At 42.4% G+C, this 23,126-nt stretch overlaps 1 protein-coding gene across 5 annotated transcripts in view; it reads right to left on the bottom strand.

Moving 5' to 3' along the window:
- The window catches only part of RALYL (RALY RNA binding protein-like), a 678,566-nt gene that overhangs the window by 108,438 nt on the left and 547,002 nt on the right, over window positions 1-23,126 (bottom strand). For all 5 annotated transcript variants that reach the window (XM_019549824.1, XM_019549846.1, XM_019549832.1 and 2 more), the window contains one exon: window positions 8,804-8,879. In XM_019549824.1, the coding sequence (XP_019405369.1) occupies window positions 8,804-8,879 (76 nt within the window). The remainder of the gene's footprint in view (window positions 1-8,803; window positions 8,880-23,126) is intronic.

Raw genomic sequence — 23,126 nt, 5'->3', positions numbered from 1 at the left:
GTAGAAGGCCTCTTGGCACTGAGGCAGGATATCCATTTGTATGTGAGCTTCCCTATGCATAGCCAGCTAGAATTTTTTTTTGTGGCTACTGTTTCAGGGCGGGGGCATGGTCTCAGTATCACCCATGCCCCTTCTGAGGTGCTGTGCTAAAGCTTGTTTAATAAGCTTTAGTTAAAATGCCCCCACCACCATTTTAAAATGCAGGGACAGTGAATACACGAGATACTGAAGGATGCTGGAGCATTCTGATCAGAACTCTCCAGCAGACTCGATTAATCGAGTCTAATCAGGACGCATTGTAGCATGTGTTAAAAGTGCCCTGGGAAATTAAGGGCTAATTGCTGCTTTCAATAACATTACTGTCAAAATCTTTCTTGACCTCAGCTGGACAAGGATGAGGCAGAATGCACATGGGCAATGCAAGATTTATTACAGCCCATTTATTTGCACCTACAATATTTATGGCCTTCTTTTCAGCCTTTAAATATACAGTGAATTCATAAATTGTGATTAGTTGTAGTATCATGGTCGCCAATTCATTGCTAAAGAAACAACACAACAGCATAGCAAGTACATAGTAACTCACTGTGAAAGTGCCCTTTGTGAAAGCCACAGAATATGCTGTCATTTGTATTCATCGCTTGTCCTTCGTTGAGCCAATTTGTGAGCTTTTAATTGTCAGCAAATTTAGATTAATGGCTTACATGGATCGAGTGATGTATTGCACTATAAAGAACTCTAGAACTAGAGTTGAAAGTGGATTTGCTTACTGGAAAAAATGCCCTTCTACCTACCTGTGGGTAGGTTACCTGTCTACTTTTGCCTCACAGCACATTCAGAAGTTTTGGAAACATCACTTTTCAAAATACTAACAAAAGCTGATGCACACAAAATTCTTGAGTGTTATAAAATGGAAGTTTTCATACACTGTGTCTTCAGAAAACTGAGCGAGGACAGAGGTAGCAGGGGAGCAGCAACAGTGGAGAGAGGGAGAAACAAAAAGCATACCAGACTTTTATGTACCCTGTTGGGGCCTGAGTAGCTCACATATTTATACTGGTGTAATTTATTCACTGATATAAATTACACCTGCATCCAGACTACATCCCAAGATAGCAGACTGTAGGCAGCTGTTGTTGTCTCCTGCCACTAAGTCAAGGAGAACAAATTGGCCATCCTCAGTTAGTTTGCAGCCGTAAGTCACATACCCTAGTGCAATTTACACTGATGTAGATTGCTCTTGATTGTTTCAGGAGTAATTCTACAGTGGATAGGGTGAATTAAGCCTAAATTAGTTTAGGGGTCTAAACCTTTCTTTTCTAGACAAAAGAAGTTTCTGCTTTCTAAACTATTATTTTTGTTGCTCTTTTCTGTACCTTCTCCAGTCTAGTCCATCTACAGTTTTCTTAAAAGCATAATGAACTCAGTGGTTGAACAGAACCCACCAGTACCAAACAGAAGGGAATAATTGCCTCCCATGTCTTATGTAATACTCTTCTGTTAATACAGCCCAGAATTATATTTGCTTTTAAAAAAATTACACATTTGACATATTTAACTTATGAAACACTACACCCCACTGCTTGCTTTCTACAGAAAAGCCACCTAATCAAATTATTTTCATTTTGTATTTCTGCATTTGATTCCCCCTTCCCAAATCGAGTGCATCTTTATTGAAATTCATCCAATTGATTTTGGACCATTTTTCAAGGTTTGCCAGAGGAATGTCAGAAGTCCCAGGGAGAAACATTACTGAAAGATTCTGGAGACTCATGAGGAATTGGGACATCTATGATTGGGGATGGGAGAGGGAGGCCTGGAAGTATTATAAGGGATGTGTGTAAGTTCACCAGGGTTTTTGGATTTTTTTGGCCAGGCTTTGGAGGTGTCCAGGTCCCCAGCAGTCAGGGCTGGTAGAATCAGCAGAAAGGCTGATCTCTAAAAACTGTGGCAGAACTCTCAGGGAGGGTAGGTGGTAGCCAGCTGAACGTGTAAGAAACTTTACCTGTCTTTTTGTTATGAGCCTTGCAGGGATAAGGAGTAATCCCATGGCAAACCCTGGTCTATTCTTTCAGGCAGGCAGCAGCATAATGGGGAGAAACTTGGGGCTCTGGGGATACGCCATGGATAGGTCTGTTGCAGTTTTTTTGACAATATCACGTAGGACAGTGTCTAAAGTCATGATTATCAAATTGATAACCCACTTGTTTCCTTTTTTCCATTAGACTAGGTAAGCGATCAAAGAAGGAAAATTAGATTGGCTTAATATGATTTGTTCTCAAGAAATCCATGTTTGATTTTTTTTCCTTTTAATCATCTCATACTTCAAGTGCTTATAAATTGATCATCTAGGCTAGGGACACAAGTTACACATAAACAGGTTTAAGTCATAAGAAACTGGTTTAAACCTGTAACAGAACAGAATTTCAGTGCACATAAACCAGTTTCAAAATGGCAGAAACTGGTTTAAGATAAATTGGTTAAATGTAGCATCAGGCTTAACTGATTTGGGTCAAACTGGTTTATGAAACTTCTGTCCCAGACCCCTTCCTGATTTAAATTAAATCACAGTCCCCCAGCATCCCAGCATGCTTTCCAGCCCTGGATTAGGCTGTGCTGTCTGCTCCAGGAAAGAAGAGTTGGGGCGGGGGAGGCAGTGACTGATACACACAGGTAAACCCTGGGTGAAGTCTGGGGCCAGGGAGGGGAGTTAACCCCTTGCTTCCCCAAGTACAGAGCTGTCCTGCTGCTAAACTTACTGAAAGTTATGCTCTCTGTGACTGTGGACTACAAATCCCAGAGGCACTTGGAAGCAGGAAGAAGAAGTGATGAACAACTCTTCAGAATACTCCTGATGTGATTCTGGACTGCAAATCCCAGAGACCTCAGGGGCACGAGGAAGAGGAAGTTAACACACAGCCCATGCTGGCTGTGTGCCAGAGAGCCATGGTCTGGTGCCCCCTGGTGCCTGGCTTGAGCTACTGCAGGCATGTGGCTGCATTTCCTGAATCGAAAGTGAGTATTTGTCCAGTTGTTTCTTAATTTAATCGCTGCAGCTTAGACTAACCTGCAGACTGAATCAACTCAGCCTCAGGCTTTCTGACTGTCTGTACTTAGTCCTAGTCATCTCTCTCTCCAGGAATCAAAGTTCCGCTGAATGATTTTCTGTATTCTCCTTTCCCCCTATTAGTGACAGATGCTAGGGGTAGAAACAGGTGTCACCAAGTCAAAGTGGATTGACTTTGGCAGGATATGCCCTGCCAGCGATGATCTGCTTTATCAGGCAATACACACATCACCCATTGTCCTGCAGCAGGCAATGGCAAGTTTTGACATGCAACTAAAGGTAGGGACATTTACTTGCTTGCCAGCTGTGCCACCATAAAAATTATTAAGGTGGCACAAATACAATATCAGGCAAGATCTGTTTTTACCCTATGTTTTCTTTTCCCCAGTCCTGATGGGATTTCCCATCTTTCACAAAATCTCAAAGATAATGGTTATCTGATCCTTAAGGCTCCTGATGCAGCCATAGTGGTTTAAAGGCCATTATCTTTATTCTGCCAAATTTTCTCCTTCGTTTTCCTAAAATAGTGTACTCAATTTATTTTCTTATTATATTCACTCAAATTATTCTCTACCATCATATTTTCAACAAGCTTTTCCCCATTAGTTAGGGAAAACCTGAAATAGGATATCCCTTAGTATTTTCCCCCACATTCTGAAACAAGAAATTCTTCCTGGAAAATTTCAAAAGCAAAATGAACAGTGTGTGTCTTGCTAAATTGCTATGCCATTAAGTATCCAAGTAATTAAATTATCTTAAACTACCAAATTCTGTTCCATTAGTTGCTCAAAAAACCTCATATACTTCCTCTATCTGGTTATCTGTGTATAGTAGACCCCGACTATGAGATTACCACTGATATTTTCCTCTTTAGTCTTTACTCAGAGATATTCAACATGCCTGTCTCCTCACATCTCATCTCTTCCTGAATTTCAGAAGGAGTATGAGAAGTCACCGTGATTTGATTCAAAGCATGAATCTTATCAGTGGTGGCTACTAGATAAAAGTATAAAAGCCAGACTGCCTTGTGCATTTAGCTACATAATTTCTTCAGATTAGCTTCTTTTTGAAACAGTGACTCATAAATGTAACAACTCCATGGTTGCTCAGAAGTACAGTCACCTCTACAAAGCATCATTTCAGAAATTGCAAATGTCACCCATGATTAACTTTAGGACCCTGTTTCCCAAAAGACAGGTCTCCACCACTTGAACTAAAGAAGAATTAATATTTATGATACCTAGCACTTAAGTTCAGGTCCACAAATGGATTTAGGTAGCATACTGTTTAGCATTGCAGTGTCCAGGCCTGGACACGTTCTATATTTCCACCTGTGTATATTGTTTTTACACTTGTAAAACAAGTAGCACGCATGCAACAACCTCTACATTGAGGTGCCTTACCAGAATCTAATGTAGAGATATACCAGTTTAATTTACACCAGTGTAGGTGATGTATAGGTGTCGTGTGGCTGCATTGACTGCAAGTTAGCCATGTGTTCAACGCAAAAGGCTATTAAGATCTCCATGCCACCTAATGGTAAGTCACTTTAACAGCACCTACTGCACTACTGCGGCACATACCTTGAAGTGACTGGTAGTCTGCATGCTTGAGATTGTGCTGTAACTTATATAGTGTACAAAGCAGATATTAATTATACCAGTCTTCATGTGTCATATGTCCAGACTTCGATTTTAGGTGCCTAATCTCTGTAGCAGAATCCACAGTTCTCACTTGGGTATTGAGACTCCTTATGCAATATATGGGGACAATTAGGTACCAGAAAATGGGATCCACAGATAAGTCCAAGCTCAGCATGCTAAAGTACTCTGAATGGGGAACCACCTACATTCACTCAGGGGAAATGCAGTGGATATGAAGATATGACTTAAACTTGTCTCAAATAGCCTTATTTGGTGGCACTAGTAAGTACCTCCCTCTACATGGGATTCTTATCCCTTATTCCTCTCCTGAAGGCTAAACTACTTCAAGCAGAAGTGGTGTAGGGAGGCAATCCTTTGTTTAAAAACACAGCCAGAGAGAGCGGAGGTAGAATCTCTAATCTTTGCTACAATGGTTCAGAGAACAGAGCGTTCAACCAGGACATGAGCGGGCCCATGTTCAAGTCTCTTTGCTTCCTGAGGGAATTAAGACCTACTTTTCCCAAACCTAATGAAAGTGTACTAGACAAAAGGCTATAGGGCATGCTGACGTGGAAGCACTCTCCACTTCTCCTGTTAAAGATGTTTCACTTTTAGATTCTTTGAACCTGAGTGTGGAAGCAAGAGCATCAATCGTGAAGCCTAGGGGAGGAGAACTGGGCTCCTGTAATAGAGCTTAGAAGATGCAGGTTTGAAATCCCTCAGGCAGAGGAGAGAACTGGATCTGGCTCTCCTGTATCCTGAGAGAGTGTTCTAACCTCTGGACATAAAAGGAGACATCAGCAACTGTAGTTGTTTTAAAGAAAGCATAGTTTCTGCTGTCGTTTATGTATGGAGCCTAACTAGCTCATTAGGCCATGTAGACAGAGAAAAATCCAATCTTTGGATCTTGATTTGACTTAGGTGTGAGACAGGCAACCAGCAGGTCATTGCCTGTCAAACTGAGATTGTTCTGCAGAGCAACTCCAGTTGCCTGAGGAGCTTTACTGTCAAAATCTAACATGGCATTTTCATAGTTGGTAAGGTCAGAAGGGACCTGAGCAGATCATCAAGTGTGACCCCCTGCCATGGCAGGAAAGAATGCTGGGGTCAAATGACCCCAGCTAGGTGGCTGTCTAGCCTCCTTTTGAAGACCCTCAAGGTAGGAGCAAGCACATAGTGTCTCTTGATATTTAGGCTGAATGTACTCACAGTCAACTTATGGCCTTTATTACTTGTTACTCCCAGTAATGCTCACGGGAACAGGAACTCTCCCATTGCCTGCTGGTCCCCCTTGGCCAGTTTATAGATGGCCACCAGATCCCCTCTCAGCTTTCTCTTGTGGAGGCTGAACAGGTTCAGGTCTTGTAGCCTCTCCTTGTAGTGCCTGCCCTGCTGATCTCTATCATGGGAGTGGCCCTCCTTTGGACCCTCTTGATGTTGTCCACATCCCTCCTGAAGTGTGGTGCCCAGAACTGGACAGAGTACTCCAATTGCGGTCTAACCAGTGTCGCATAGAAGGGGAGGATCACCTCCTTGGACCTGGTCATGATGCATCTGTGGATGCATGACAAGTTTCATAGTTTCATAGTAGCTAGGGTCAGGAGGGACCAGAACAGATCATCTAGCCTGACCCCCTGCCACAGGCAGGAATGAATGCTGGGTTCACAAGACCCCAGACAGGTGATCATCTAACCTCTTTTTGAATTTACCTAAGGTAGGGGAGAGGACCACTTCCCTAGGAAGTTGGTTGCAGATTCTGGCCACCCTAACTGTAAAATATTGCCTCCTGATCTCTAACCTAAACCTATTCTCCATCAGTTTATTACCATTGTTCCTTGTCACCTGAGGTAGTGCTGGGGAGAACAGGGGTCTTCCTATTTCCTGATGATCTCCCCGATGAGTTTGTAGGTAGCCACCAGGTTCCCCCCTCAGTCTCCTCTTGCCAAGGCTGAACAGGTTCTCGTCTCTCAGTCTGTCCTCACAGGGCCTGTCCTGCTGCTCTCTCATCAAATGGGTGGCCCTCCTCTGATCTCTCTCCAGGCTGGCCACATCCTTTTTAAAGTGCAGCACCCAGTACTGGACACAGTAATCCAATTGTGGCTTGACCAATGTCACATAGAGGTGGAGTATCACCTCTCTGGACTGGCTTGAGATGCATCTTTGGATGCATGACGAGGTATGGCTGGCCTTGCTGGCTGTGGCCTGGCATTGGCGGCTCTTGTTCATCCTGGAGTCAATAATGATTCCACAATCCCATTCTGCCTCTGTGCTTTCCAGAGGGGAACTCCCCAGCCTGTATGTATGCTGTGGATTCCTTCTCCCAAGGTGCAGCACCCTGCATTTATCTATGTTGAACCCCATCCTATTCTCATCTGTCCACTTTTGTAGTCTGTCTAAATCTAGTTGCAGCCTCTCTCTCCCTTCAACTGTGCCCACCTTGCCCCACAGGTGCAATTAGCCTTCCTGACTGTGTGTCCCCACACTGCCGGCCCATGTTCATCTTGGAGTCTATAATGACTCCAAGATCCTTTTCTGCCTCTGTGCTGATGAGAGGGGAGTTCCCCAGCTTGTAGGTATGCTGCTGGTTCTTTCTCCCTAGGTGCAGTACCCTGCACTTGTCAGTATTGAATCCCATGTTATTATTATCCGCCCACCCCTGTAACCTGTCCAGATCCAATTGTAGCCTGTCCCTCCCTTCTAGCATGCCCACTTTTCCCCACATCTTAGTGTCATCCACAAATTTGAACAGGGTGCTTTTCATCCCTTTGTCCAAGTCACTGATGAAGATATTGAACAGTGTGGACCTGAGGACTGAGCGCTGGGGGACCCCACTGCCCACATCCCTCCAGGTTGAAAATAACCCGTCCACCACCACTCTCTGGGTGTGGCCCTCCATCCAACTGGCGACCCATCTGACTGTGTAGGCATCGACACCACAATCTCCTAATTTTTTAACGAGAATTTTAGGCAACTCCAGGTTAAGATGGCAGGTCAGCAGGGGTTTTGAGGATTGCAGTTTTGGAATCTTGGGTGTAAATCCCACCTAAGTGTGCATTTTGGGTGGGCCTTATCTAAATCATATTGTTTATTGTCAGAACATCATGAAAGCCAACCCACATAAAAATTCATACTATATTAATATATTAAAACATAACTATTTGAAGTAAAAACACCATCTAAACTTTTTTAAATGGCTATTAATTTTGGTAATTTTTGGAGATTCAGTTTAAAACATGCTGAACTGGCTTCATATTCAGAGGAAGTAATGCAGCATGTTCTACCAGTAACCCCCTCAAACTATCTTCAAACTGCATATCCAGAATCACTAGTTTGTTCTGTCAGTCTGTATCCATGGGTTTTTTTTTTAAATTTTAAGTATATAATTTTATAATATCATTAGTCTTCTAAATAATATCCCAAGTTATTTAAAGACTTTCATCTGCACCAAAAAAGAAACTATCAAATCAATCTTTTATAAGTAGATAACTTTAAGGATCTGATTTAAATGTATAAAAAGAATGCAATCTAGAGCAACAGCTGAAATTCCAGACTGCAGAAACTGAGACCTTGCCTTTATGAGCAATAATGTGAGAGGCATTTGAATCCAACAGGGGGAAAAAGTCCTGCAGTTGTTTCAGATGTCATACTGAAAAAGGACAATTATCTCAATACATTTTTCCAAGTACATAATTCAAAAAATTTGCTTTCTCTGCCTGCTTCTTACATTGAGTCAATTAAATGCTCAATAAAGCTATCAGATAAAAAGCATTATCTATCAAAATCAAAGGCAATACAGTAGTTTTGTACACTCAAAATTACTTGCAAATATAAAAGCAAACAGCACAACTTCTACTCTTCTCCCCTAAAACTTTTGGCATCCACAGATCTCTCTCATCTATGGTCAAAAACCCTTTTGTGTAATATGGGGACAACTACTCCAGGGAAAATACTTATTGCACTTAACTCTTCTAGGCTATATACTCCCATCTCTTTGGACATATTCTTTCAAAGAACATATGACCTTAAGGCTACTGTAATTTTTTTTCAACAAAAATGAAGCTGTTTTCAGCTATTGTAATAAATTCCAACGTACCTGTAGAGAGCTGAAAGTGGTCGCTTGTTTCCAGGTTTTGGTCTGTAGGGTTTTGGTTCTCCTGCCATGTTGATATCTGAAACAAACATTGGGTGCACATAAGCCAAAGCTTAGTAGTTAAGAGTATATTTGTGCATATACTAGAGGCTGTGAAAATAAATAATAAATAGTAGAATAAGAAAGTATATATACAATTATGATCTAGATTTTACTACATTAAAATTATGTTGCAAAACTTGTTATAGTGCATAGTGTTTTCAGCAAAGCACCAAAGAAAACATATGGAATGCATTTTTATAACATGTGTAATGTATACAGTGGACTGTCACCATTTAAATTTGGGCTAATAATTATTTTTCATTATAAAATCAAAGCCTGAACAACACAGGGACAGTCTGGGGGTTAAAGATACTTCAGCCTGATGGAGGAAAGTGGGAAGTCTTATGCTTCTGTGGAAACCTCTGCTGATTCAACCAGACTTCATCCATGAGAGCTAAACAGTTGAAGACTGAAGCAGTAACTCCACCAAAGTTTGCAAGCACTGCTGCAAGCAGACCAGGCTCCTTGGGCCGGCTGCAGCTAGGAGGCTGCAAACAGTTGCTCCGGGCTCCAACATGTCAGCACTCCAGCACCTTCCAAGGTAGACACTATACTTTTTTCAGCACTCCAGCCAAAAAATGTTGCCTATCCCTGATCTAGGCAATGACTGTCATTATCTCTGCCCTCCTCCAAAAGGAAATTAAATGATGTAAAAATATTCACTACTTTCCTCAAATAGAACCCTTTAGGGGAAAAAACAGATTTATAGCTTTAGTTTTTAAATGTATTGTATTCATTTTAATATTTGTAGGTGATAAAAATGCACTGTACTTTCCATACATCATTTTAAAAATCATAGATTATTTCTTGCACGTACTATGCACTTCACAGCAATACTAGCCCATTTTCTTATTTCGTGATACATCTACCCTAAAATATACTAACATCTGACATATAAGTACTTTATTACACATCCTAGATTATAGACTTTACTTCTTTTCCTGTGCCAAAACTCTTCCACAAAAACAAGACCAAATAATAAGAATGTGAACATAAGACAACTTTTAGTTTGAGTGATAGTCACTGATAAAGAAAAATAAAATCATAGCCAATTATTTTGGAAATGACATGACTCAAATGATTATAGACATAATTACAAAAAATAACTGTGGAAAGTTACAGAGAGCTATTGCAATTTCATGCACATAACCTTTGAACTCTGTTTTAAGCAAAAAGCATCTTGAACTGTCTTTATATGCGTGGGTTTTGTTTTGTATTTTTTGGAGGAAAGTAAATGCTACACCACAAGATCTGTGGAAGCCGTGTAGAGAAGCAATACTTTCACCTCAGGAAAGAAACTCCATGACATCCTGATCAATACCATGACTCATGCTCTTCTCATTCCCTGTATAAGGCAGGGAGAATGCCAATGAAGTCAGTGGAGTAACAACAGCTTGAGAAAGAGAAGCAAGCCAACAATCTGAAGAATAAACTATGAACCAAGATGTATGTCACTTACCCATCTAAGGCATCTAAATCACCCAACAGTGTTTTACTTCACTTTGCATAATGATCTAGATTGTCTCTATATGCCTACATACCTTTATGTGGCTATATTTTCACTCTATGCAGCTAAAAGTGTCCTCAAGTGTCTAAGTCTGCTTCCGCTCCATTGCAACTTAACTTCACCAAGGATGCACAATGTTGTAGTTGACCAAGAACCACAACTGGCAACTGCTATGGCACCCAATTTCTGCTCAGGAATCTAGTGTTTAAAGTTTTGTTCACAACAGGGGAATCTTACCTAAGAATAGACAGTCAAAAAGACTGAGGCTGAAACAATTCAATCTTTGCTGGTTAGCGTAAAATCCAGAGATTAAACTAACAAGTGAACACACATTTACTTTTGATTCATGAAATGCAGCCCCATGTCTGCAGTGGATCAGGCCAGAAGCCAGGGTGCACTAAACTATGGCTATCTGGCTCATAGCCAATATGGGCTGTGTGTTCATTTCCTCCTCTAGCTGCCTCTGAGGTCTCTGGGATTTACAGTCCAGAATCATGGCAGCAGGACTCGGCAGGGTTGCTCATCACTTCCTTGTCCTGCTTCCAAGTGCCTCTGGGATTTATAGTCCACAGTCACAGCCAGCAGTAAGTTTATCAGGACAGGGGAGTTCTATACTCAGGGGCAAGGGGGTTTAACACCCCTCCCTGGCCCCAGCCCCCAGCCGGGGTTTGTCTGGTGAGGGCAGCCCCTGCTTCTCTCCCAGCCCTTTTCTGCTGGAACAGACAACCCAGCCCAGCCCAGCCCAGCCCAGCCCAGCCCAGGGTTGCAAAACATGCTGGGGTGCTGGGGGACTGTGATTTAACTTGAACCAGGAAGGGGTGTGGGACAGACCTTGAATAAACCAGTTTGACTCAAATCAGTTAAGTCTGATACTGCATTGAATGAGGATTATCTTAAACCAGTTTCAGCCATTTTGAAACTAGCTTTTGTGCACTGAACTTTTGTTTTGTTACAGGTTTAAACCACTTTCTGATTACTTAAACCAGTTTATGTGTACCTTCTGCCCCTAGCCATTGGCTACGTACAGACATTCAAGGCATTTGTACACATGCTTGCACCACAGTGCCAAGTGCTTTGAAAAGCACCAGATGCTGCGATACTTGCAGTTGTATAAATGGTGAAATGTGTCAGCACTAAGAAAATGGCGGTGGCACACCTTTAAACTAAAACACTACTGCTCCAGCCCAGCAGACAGCATAACATATCCCTTCACAATCCCCACATTGTGCAGAAGGGAGAAACAGGCTGACCCTGAGCAGTCTGAATCAACCAATAAGGGCTGCCCTGTACACTGCTGCCATATTCAGACAGACTGCGGGAACCTGAAGAGCATGCTGAGATATGCATACAGGGAGCCCCTGGTTGCACACCATCAGCAATGCAAGATTTCTTTAATTTTAAGCAATTATTTTATTAAACATAAAAAATATCTTTCATCTATGGCTTTTTTGTTAAATTAGATATCCTTCCAGTATTTAAAATGGTATAAAAGTGTAGACAATACAATACAATACAAAAACGGTGTAATTTTCACTCATGTCAACCTATCAACTTAAAACTTCAAACCTGTGCAGGAAGTGATTGAGGAACGATAATATCTCTTCTAGGCTTCCATTTTGTTCTTGAAAATACTGTATTCTAATTGGAATAGATATTTTATCCCATGACCTTTACTATAATTATCTCCTTCCATGCTATTTTAGTACAGTAGCTTTAAGGCCATTGACTTTGCTGACTTTCACTGTGTTTTCCTAAAATTAGTTCAGGTTCTGGGGAGAAGATGGCATATTTATAATCCACTTTTGAGAAATATCTGAGATTGTAGCATTAATTTCCATATATTTCTCATGTCTATCATCTACTTTTCTTTGTTTTTTTCCAGAAATTTGACCCAAGTCACTATTCTTAAACATTTGAACATTAAAGGATTTTCAGACCTTGTTCTTGTCCTCTGGGGACAGATCAATGTTATCTTGATGTTTATTCCTTGTGGCTTTAGCTGTAGAGCTACATTTGTAAAATTGAACAAGTTTATCCAGCACAGAAGACTTCTGCTTTAATCAAATCCTGTCAGAAAATGTTCTAAGAAAAACAGCAATAAAGCAGCTCAGATTCAGATACCATCAAGCTCAAATAAATTCTTGAAATCACTATCAGAAAAAACAAAAAACAAAAAACTGAACTGGATTACCTAGAAAGTAGTAGCCATAACTGCTCTTTAACACAGGAATATGAAATATAAAAGACACTTCCATGAAATGTTGAATCTGGTAGAACAACTGGGCACTTCCCTGACCACCTCACTATGACTTGAGATTGATGGTGGACTGAAATTTGAAAAAATATTGGGGCAACTTTTTCAGTTTTGTATACTACGAGTTTTATTTTTGAGTAAGTTTAGAAAGAATTTGTCACCATTTCATGAGAAAGATGATTTTAGGCTATTTTTAGCCCAGCTGGAAACCTTGCAAGACAATTTATTCTTGTGGTCCATTCTTCATCAGTTTCATAAGGAGACATTTACATTCATTAGGTCATAACTTTGCATCAAATAAATTTGTTGTCAAATGATGTGGAGAGTTACCTTCTGCTAACAATTCCACCCACGGAAATGCAGAAAGGCATCACTTTTTATGCTGCAAAATTAGCTGATGCACTTGTATTTGAATATGAAACAGACAATTTGACAAGAGACACAGTGATGCATGTTGCTTCTCTTCAGGAATGATCAAGCCCAGGGGCTCTTGCATCAGTATGACAGATCGGATGCTAAACAATTTTAGAATGTAATACTAACATAAATTGAACAGCATTATCATTATAATCATATTAAGGCATCACTGGGGTTAGAAAAGTCACTATGCCAAAAATGATGCATTTTATTCAGAAAATGTGCTCTCTGTATGTTCAGAATCATACTTGATTACTTTTCAGAATAAAATACTTTCCTATTATTTTCGACTTCTGTTAATACAGCACAGTCAATAAAGCTATAAAACAATGAACTAAATTATTTATGAGCTCATGTATTATCAGCCAAACAGATAAGTAATTTTGAATTTGTACTCTTAATAGCACTAAATGAATAATGCTCAGCTCCTAGTTATGGGGTTAGCAAGTTATGGAAGGGACATTCCAGCAATTTACTTATAAACTAAGGGCAGAATGTAAACTGTTTCAGTATGTGCCTAAATTTAGGCACTGGCTCACCTACCATTTTCGTGCCTGGCCTTGGAGGAACACTCAAAATGACTTTAGCATCTCTTTAGAGTCAATGGTGAGTCTTCAGACAGGCATGAGAGCAACTCATGATTACGTACCTAGGGGCTTAAAACATGGAGTGGGGAATGTATGTAAAGGAAAATTTTAAAAGCCCAGAGACGCTGACAGAGGCACATGCTGCTAAAATATGGAGTTCTTTTGTCCATTTGACATGGACATCTGCAGCAAAAAAATAGGGTAAATTCATCCCAGGAGCAGCAAAATCCAGTGCTACCGTACAGAACTATCATTCCCAGCGTGCCCTGCACTCTGTGACACACTGCTGCACTGCCACTGTTTGCTACTGCTCTTCCACACTTGAGCCTCCAGAGAACTCAGTGCTTCCCAGCTCTCCACTGCAGAGCTGGGCTCCTCCACCCTTGGTTTTCAGACTCCTGGCTCTGTAGACTGGAAGCCCCAGGATCCCACCCACCTCCTGGCCAGTCTGTATGGATGAGCTGCAATAGCGCTGTGGTTCATGGGGGCCAAGGGTGCCTAGCATGCCTTCAGTTAAGCTAGTAGGTAGTCATGCAGGTTTCTGCTAGAACACCTTGATTTTTGATGAAAACTAGTTAAAACAAAAAACATATCTGCAAAACATTAGAGTTTGATTAATCCATATGACAAACTGTTTAACTGCAAAACTTTTGACAAGATCTACTTTAAAACAATATTTAATTATAGTGCTCGATACCAGTCACGAGTCATAAAACAGGACTCTCAAAATGATTCATGTAAAAACATGTACAGGCTTATTCACAGTGGAAATTAATTAAGTTACATGGTGTAGGCTTCTATTTACTGTATAAAAGTGCATCTTCCTTAGCAGTACATCAGGTACTTGAACCCCTGAGTAATAATACTGACCTACTTACATGCTAGAATAAGACAGGAGGGAAAGGTTATTGTAAATTGAGAGACATAAACATTATGAGCGGTTATAGGCTCTGTTCTATTCTGTACCAAAGCTTTGAAGCTGCAAAGAAAAAAACTTCCTAGAAAATTGATAGCATATTCAAATTAAATTAGAGTGTAGTGTCACACATTCTGTTTTTCTATAATAGTACTAAAATGATGTCTCACGTGGCTCTCAGCTATATCTACATTCTCTCAACACAGAAGTAATTGAAAGTCTGTTTTTGTATTAGGATGACAGCTATTGTTAATGTTTAATACAAAAAGAGCTACATTTTGAATGATATATGAAATCACTTTATTCACCTGCCTCTCCTTTCATTTAATACTACTAAAATGAAATGAGGTTATATGATTATGGAGATGATGGCTGTTAACACCATTCATTAAGAAAAGTAGCAGGCATTCTTTCTTGAAACTTGTTTCCACCTCCTCCACCTCAAAGAACCCTATTCAATTATACATGAAAATCTTTACCCTTGTAAATGTATCTTTCACACAGTTAGTTTTCTTGAGGTTTTGGAGGAGAACAGGATTCCCTCCCTAGGCTGTAGAGAACAGAAGAAATGCTTCATAGTTGATACCTCAGCTTCAATAAGCCGTGTGCTACTTCTTATCCATGTTGTGGTATTTTATTGGCTACACCTTTGATCTCTTCCCTACAACACTCCACAGAATGAGACTGAGTGAGCCACCATGCAGTTGCAGTCTCCCATATGCCCAGGCTGATACCTGTTTTCCTTACCACAGAAGGAGAGAACACTAATTCTGATATCTTTAAGGCCCTCTTCAGCCCTGCGACAGGATTTAATTTGGGGTGCAGAGCTGCTATAATTACCAAGTGTAAACTACAGGTGAATCTTAGATGTGTGCAAAGTGGGCAGTATTCAATTCGGATTCAGCGCCATTTGGGGGACAGTGATTCAATTCACTGATTTGGATCACTTTCCCAATTTGATAGGCCAAATCTGAAGATTTGATTCTGACTAGGAGAATCAGTGATTCAGCAATAGACACAGCTTTATATGTTTTTTCTATGTACCTCAAGGTACCAGGCATGGCTCGTGAACACTGAGAGATGGTGTGGTGGATGGAGCATCCCATGGGAGTGTGGTGGGGTGGTACTTCTAGTCCACTTCTGGGTCCACCACCGAGTGTGCGGGGGAACCCCTCCATGCCCCCTCAGCCTAGTGATTGGCTGGAGGGGGACCCTGGGTGCCCCCCCGGACCCAGGAAGCACCAGTTGCTGAGCTGGCCCACCCCCCCCGCACGCACTCCACGGCTGGTCCACTTCTGGGTTTGCCACCCCACCAGCTCAGTATTCATGAGCCATGCCTGATACCTTGAAGTATGTAGAAAAAACATATAAAGCTGTGCTATGGCCAAATTGTTGAATCTCTCCAAATCTCTCTGAATTGATTTGGAGGGCTCCAACTCAATTCAGAGAGATTAAAGGGTCTCCTGATTTGATTTGGATTCGGAGATTCTGCTGCCAAATCAGGCTGAATCTCCTTCAAATCGAATCAGTGACCAAAGCTTCTCACAGCCCTAGTTGAGTCTGTGCTACAAGTCCCCACCTTTGCACCAATTCAGTGAGACTATGTGTTGTTTCAGCTCCCAGATGAAAAACCTTTTCACTTTATCTAGAGCTGCAAAAGCTTATGGTGTTAACTTTCAAGGTTCCAGTTCAATCCCTGTTGTGTGAACCAAGAAGCTAGCACTAAGCCACAGTGGCCTAACAACAGCAGCAAATATAATCCTTACATTTTAGTCTAAATAGTTCCATTCCTCGGGCAACTGAATTCCTATCCCACACGCATTTGTTCAGTGCCTGGACTGGTTCCTCATATACGGACAGTGGAGATTTGGGGAAAAATAGAAACATATTATATCACCTTTCTTCTCTCCTTTAGGAGAGCAACAAGACTGTCTTAGTGTTGCAATAGGCATTTCTAAAAAGTTCAAGAAAAGGCTGCTGTATACTTTTAATGTGTCCTTGCATTGCAATTTCACTTTGCTACCACTAATGGGAAACATGATTGGTTCTTGTACTGCAGCTTTTTCGATAGCAAGGTGCTGAATGAGCACCTTTATTTCTTTGCTTTCTCCAGATGGCAATAAAGACGCTGTTTACAAAAAGAATATATAGTGCCTGTCTACTTTCAGATCAAGAACAACCATTTCAGGACAGCAGTCACCAAATGCTGTGCTGCTTCTCTGGTAACCAACAATAGTTATCATGAGACTCAGACAAGGTTTAATGTTGACTAGATGGCTGAGTTTCTCAGCATTGCAATTAGCCTCTAGCAGTGACTTTAAACATTGCCGCAGGGATGCAGTAACTTTTGAAGTAACTCTCGTCTAACTCTTTAACACCTGTCAATAAGATACAGTTCAGAGAACATGTTTGGAACTTCAGTAATGTTATTCTTCTTCCGCAGTTTTTCCTCTTTTTCTTTCTGATATTCATTCACCTAGATGCTTTTCTCTGCCTGCCCTACAATATTTCATTCAACTGTGTCATGCTTGATTTAGCTTCCCACACTAAACAAACTTCAGTAAAGGTTGCTGCCGGTGAGCTCTACGGACAGGGTTGTCAACTGAAGATTTTTCTTTTTTTTACTCACAACCTGCAATTTTTTGTTTTACTGATATATAAAATCTTGGGGTGGCAGCCCTGTGTGGCTGCAGCAATAGGTTTACACTATGCTGCCCCCACCACAGTGGTCCCCCAAACATGCCATACCTTGATGACCTTGACTGCACCCTGTACCATGCTGCTCCCCTCACTGCCCAGCCTTACCCCTGCTAGCTCTGCTCCCCCAAAGGAGCCTACCTGCAAACCAGCAGTATTACAGGACAGGAACCAGCAGCATTTGGCTAGATGGGGAGGGGTCTACAAAGCACTGAGAGGCTTCTTACATGGTGCTGCCCTTCCACTGGGACACCAGGTGGTGTTGCTCTGCCTTGCCTGTGCCACAAGCAAGCTTGAGTTGTCCCCCTTTCTTTCAGTGGGGGTGGGTCACAAAGCAGTCAGAGCTTAATTGTTTTTATGGAGGGCCCAAAAGTAGTTACAGACTTTGTGGACAAGCATTTTTTGTTTGAATTTTTACTGACTGAACAGTTGGCAACCCTGTCTACAGCATCAAATGGAGTCCTATTCTCCTGCTGTTCTGCCATACACAAACTGGTCTTTTTTCTTATTCTTGGAAATGGACAACATTATTAATGAAAAAATATTTCCCTCAAAATATAATACTTTGCAAAAAGCTGTCAGCATTTAAGATATTTTCATTTTTTTCAGTTTTCTTGTGACATTGAATTGATACTTCTGTTAGACTAACTAAAGTTTCAATCAGCATTCAAAATTTTCTTCGTATGGAAACATTATTTTACTGAAAACTGAACTTTTAATTTTAAAAAAATCTAATAATAATTTTGTTAAAAAAGTAATATAATTTCCTAAAACAACAACAGGTTCAATTTTGAATGTTGCACTTGTTTTTCAATCTAATTACTTGTATCATAGTTACATTTACAGATATCACATTATATTATGATTCTGGCATCCTCAGTGCTGTACAGACACAAATACATAGAAAGAGTATCTATTACCCAAGAAAAGTTCTATCTACCTTGATAGACAAAGAAATGTCACCCTAATTTTATACACAGGAACTGAGGAGTGAAATCCAGGGATCACACAGGAGTTCTGTGGTGGATCAAGATGAGTAGAGTTAGCGCGTTACACACAACATCATAAGTGTTCTCAACTGTTATGATCTGTTCCATTCTTAGCTCTAAAATACCGCCCTCCTTGTTATTCATGTATTCCGGATAATTATTCACCAATGCTTTCCTCTCCAATGTGATCCACTCCTTCGTTCTGGTCCCATTTCATTTCTTTAGAAAAGAGAAAAAACCTCATAATGCGTAATATTTGTTTACTACACGACATGATTATTTACAACTACTTAATTATTCAGACTTCTTTGCTTCCCTTTGGCCATTACCTCCATGTTCTAGGTTTATTACATTTACATGATAAACTCTGTAAAAGAGGGTTTTTTTTTTAAATTTTGAACTGCCTTATGGAATTATAACCTAAATGTTTAAATAAACAATTGCATCAGCCATGTAATGACATCTTAGTTACTGCCATTATTTCTTATTTTAAATATATGGATACATACTGTGTGGTTGACAAATTTTGTCTTTATAACATGGCCACTGTAAAATATTTATGAAGGACTGTCACATAATTAAAGAGCCTATATTTTTACATAACATTTTAAACTATTCATTTGCTCTTCCATATGTAAGTATTATAAAGGAAAATTCCCTGCAGCATTCACTGACCTAAGATCTGCCATACTCTTAAATGGTTCAAAATTGAATAAAATGACAGGAGAGGGAAACATAATTCCACCAAAGCTGAGGCAGTAGATAAAGCTTTATTTCGGAGCTGACTTGCAAAGAAACAACATACCGAATCTTAGTATAATAAATCTTAGTATAATTAACACTTACATTCAATGTCACTCACAAATTCTCTGCCACTTCCAAAGCACACAATTCCCAATGGATTCAATTTATACTGACACCTAAGCTACAATAATGTAGCTCACTACAAGCAGAATGTGCACTGAAGTACAGACAAGCCTCAGAATGAATTGCTCACACTGGGCACATCAACACTTTCAATTAGGACAAAGAAATAAAATCCAGCACATTTTGCACTGGAGTTTATTTCCCCCAGGTACAGCATTTACACATATGCCCAGGACTGAAGCATACTAAGCTAGGGTGGAGTAGTCCTGGGCAGGTAGGGCCACTAGGGCAGGGGCGGGCAATTATTTTGGGCGGAGGGTCACTTACCCAGTTTTGGCAAGCTGTCGAGGGCTTTATGGGTAGCCCCACCCCTTGACAGGTGCCCTGCCCCCTGGTCACCATCTTGGGACCAATGTCCCAATGTCTTGGGACCAATGTCTCAGGGCCAGCACCAGTGGGGCTCAGAGCAGGGAACACATTGGGAGGGGTCTGTGGAGCTGGCCTAGGCTGCACCAGCAGGGAGAGGGGGGAGCTGGCTCGGCTCCATAGAGCCCCTTCCAGCTGGGACCCTGTACCCTTGCCACCCTGCTCTGGGCTCTGCTGGCACTGGCCCTGTGCTCCCTTGCCTGCTCACTCCCAGTGCCCCCCAGCCCTCTGGTACAGGTGGGGGGCAGCACACAGCCCCACCCCCTGCTCGCTGGCAGGGAATGAGCTGGTGTTGAGCGTGTGGTAAAGTGGCCCCTTGCCTGCCCTGTGGCTGGCACCCCACACTGCAGCTGCTTGCAGCCTGCCTGGGGCTGTCTGTGCCTGCTCAGGACAGCCCCACATGGGCTGCAAGTAGCTGCAGCGGGGAGCGCCAGCCATGGGCTGGGTGAGGGACCACTTTTCTCCTGGCGCTCAGCTTTTCCCTGGGCTCCTTCCCTGCCTGGGGTCCTCCCCACCTCCCTTACCTGAGGTTCTTGTGCCAGGGCAGCCGCATGGTCCCAGGCCAGAAGACCCTGCTGGGGCTTCCACCGGGGGGGGGGCAGGGCCAGGCAGGCCCTGCTGTTGTGGGAGTCCACCGGGCTTCCCCTGGGTCTTACTGTCCCTGGCTCCTGTCATTTTTGACAGGAACCAAGGAGAGATCAATATTAATTTTCTAAAATTTTTAGGGGCCCTGTGTGTTGGGTAGAATGGCCTTGTGCACCATATTTTGTCCATCCCTGCACTAGAGGGTCAGGCTGGGGCTCTGGGTAGTGGCACTGGGTGGTGGAGAGGTTATCTGGGGCATGAGGGTGCTATGGTGGGGGGCTAGCTGGCACTGCCACATCCTTGGACCCCAGCCAGCCCTGGTCACTATGTACATGTGCATTGTGGTGGCATAAATTACTCCATCATAAGATAGTACTTGTCCTGGACAGTACTATCCTATGGGTTAGTTACTTAATTTACTACACCCTAATATGGACATATGTGTAGACTGTGATGCTTTATTGCAGAACTAATTAGCGAACTCCACAGTAAAGCACATGGGTAGATGCATCCACTGCATAGGTTCTCTTTTCCAGTAAAAATAATTTGTGCATCTCCAAAGGAAAGTGTAAATATATGATGTTAGAAGCCTAGGAAGTGCCATTATGATTCTGGTTTATGGTCACTCTGGCTATGGACAGAGATTACACATAAACTAGTAAAAGGAAACTGGTTGAAATCTGTAACACAAAAGTTCAGTGCACATAAACTGCTTTTAAAATGGCCAAAACTGGTTTAAGATAAATCTGGATGGATGTAGTATCAGGATTATTGATTTAGGTTAAATCGGTTTATTGAATTTCTGTCCCAGTTCACCTCCAGACTCAAGTTAACTTATAGTCCCCCAGTATCTCAGGATGCTTTGCACATCCTTTGCACCCCCCTCCCCCCCAGCAGGATGGGTAGGCTAGCCTTGGCCCGAGTCGTCTGCTCTAGTCGAGCAGGGAGGCATGCTCTAGCACCCCCCTAGCTCTTCTGGTCTGGGTCACTGCAGGCATGTGGGTGCATTTCTGAAATTAAATGTGAATGTCTATTCACTTGCTTATCAGTTCAATCTATGCAACTTAGACTAACCCATGAAGATTGAATTAATTCAGCCTTGGGTTTGACTGTCAGTACTTATCCTCTGTGTCAGGATCCTGTCCTGGTTGCACAAGATGCTTTGGAGAATGGTGCAAGAACACCTGAACAGGTAGACATGGGATGATCTTCTCCCATAGAACTCTTCTCCTAATCCTTAGTAGTTACTGATTGCCTTAAGCCATGAAGTCTGAGGCTTTATCTGCCTTCTAATTATTATTTTGTTAGCACTAACTAATGTGACTCTGGATATTCTTGTCATTTGTGTACACTTCTAATCCCTCTTTTAATCCTCCTAATATTTATTAGCAAAAGTACAGCTTTCTCAGGGAGTACTGAGCTTCATTTTGGGTCATCATTAGCAAACCTTTCCAGTTTCTGTGCCTGTTTATCCTCAAGTGTCATCCCAAAACAAAATAGTGACAATTAACCTTCCCTCTAACCATGACTCATCTCCCACTGAAGTCCATATAAGCTTTACCACCGGATTCAGTAAATTTGGCCTTGTGTGTGGATTTCCACAGATTACTTCATAAATTCTCTTCTCAGGAGTTTTGAGTCTGGAGCAGTCTGTGTTATCAATATTCCTCTGCTTGTTCTTTAAATCCAAGCAGTTTTAAGGTAAAACAGAAACAATAATTAAACCTAGAAAATCAGGCATTTCTCAAAAGTACAAACCCTACACACTGTCACAAAGCCCTGGGAGAGCTCCCCCTGCAGCTGTACAATCAGCAGGCTGCAGTGCTCATTCCCTTTTGGCATCTTGGACCTGTCTGTGCTGCCACTGAAGTGCTGTCAAGTGGCTGCAGGAAAATTAGATCTATCTATCTGCTCCTGCTCCATACACTACAAACTTCAAGCAGAGGATGCTATAGAACACCCGCCGCTACTAGTCTGAAGTATGCCAGAGATGGAGATTTTCAGAAGGGTAGTGGGGGGCATCACCAGTATCCCTTTGCTGCCTCAGTTCCAGATTTGGAGCATGAAGAGTATAGCTAAGTACAGACAGTCAAAAAGCCTGAGGCTGAATTGATTCAGTCTTTGCAGGTTAGTCTAAGCTGCAGAGATTAAACTAACAGTATTGCCAAACCAACAGCATCAAAAATCATGAGACAAATTCTTAGGCTACGGACAGACATTCAAAAAGCTTGAGCCTGAATTGGTTCAATCTTTGCAGGTTAGGCTAGCCTGCAGAGACTGAACAATTTTTGAATTGGATAGAACAGATTGAACAGGTTTTTTCATTCTGGAAATGCAGGGGTCAGGGGGTGGCCCCCCATGGCCGATCCTGCCAACTTGCAAGTAGCGCACCACTGACATTTCTGGGAGAGTCCCCACTCCCCGGGTGGTATTCTCCGGGGGCTACCAGCGCACTTGTCTGCCCCCCCATGCCCAGGAATGCTGGCTGACAGGGGGTGCACCAGTGCTGTCAGGGGGTGCACGTGCAGCACCATGCTTCACCACTGGTGAGACTCTTCCCTTCCTCCTCCTCCTCTCCTGCCTCCACTTCTACCACCATGGGGTGGGGAGAGGGGCTCTGTGCAGGGCTGCCCCAACCCAGAGAGGGACTCTTTCATCTGCTCCCCCTTGGGGGAGGGACGGGGGCTCTGTTCAGTCTGGGGGGGGGGGTCCTCTTCTCTTCACCTCTGCCTCCCACCACTGCAGGGCTGGGAGGGGGACTCTGTGCAGGGCTGCCTGGCCCCAAAGGGGGACTCATTCTCCTCCTCCCCCTCCCCCCAGTGTAGGGAGGGGAACTCCTCCTCCCTTTTCCCCCCACCACTGCAGGATGGGGAGGGGGACTCTGTGCAGGGGTGCCTGGCCCTGGAGGAGGACTCTCCCCCTCCCCCACCCCTGTGGGGCAGGGAGGGGGACTCTTTACCCTCCTCCTTCTCCTCCCAC

Source organism: Crocodylus porosus, unplaced genomic scaffold (assembly GCF_001723895.1).
Source record: "Crocodylus porosus isolate Cpor-Errol unplaced genomic scaffold, CroPor_comp1, whole genome shotgun sequence".
Taxonomy (NCBI): Eukaryota; Metazoa; Chordata; order Crocodylia; family Crocodylidae; genus Crocodylus; species Crocodylus porosus.
This window is presented reverse-complemented; position numbering and strand designations above follow the sequence as displayed.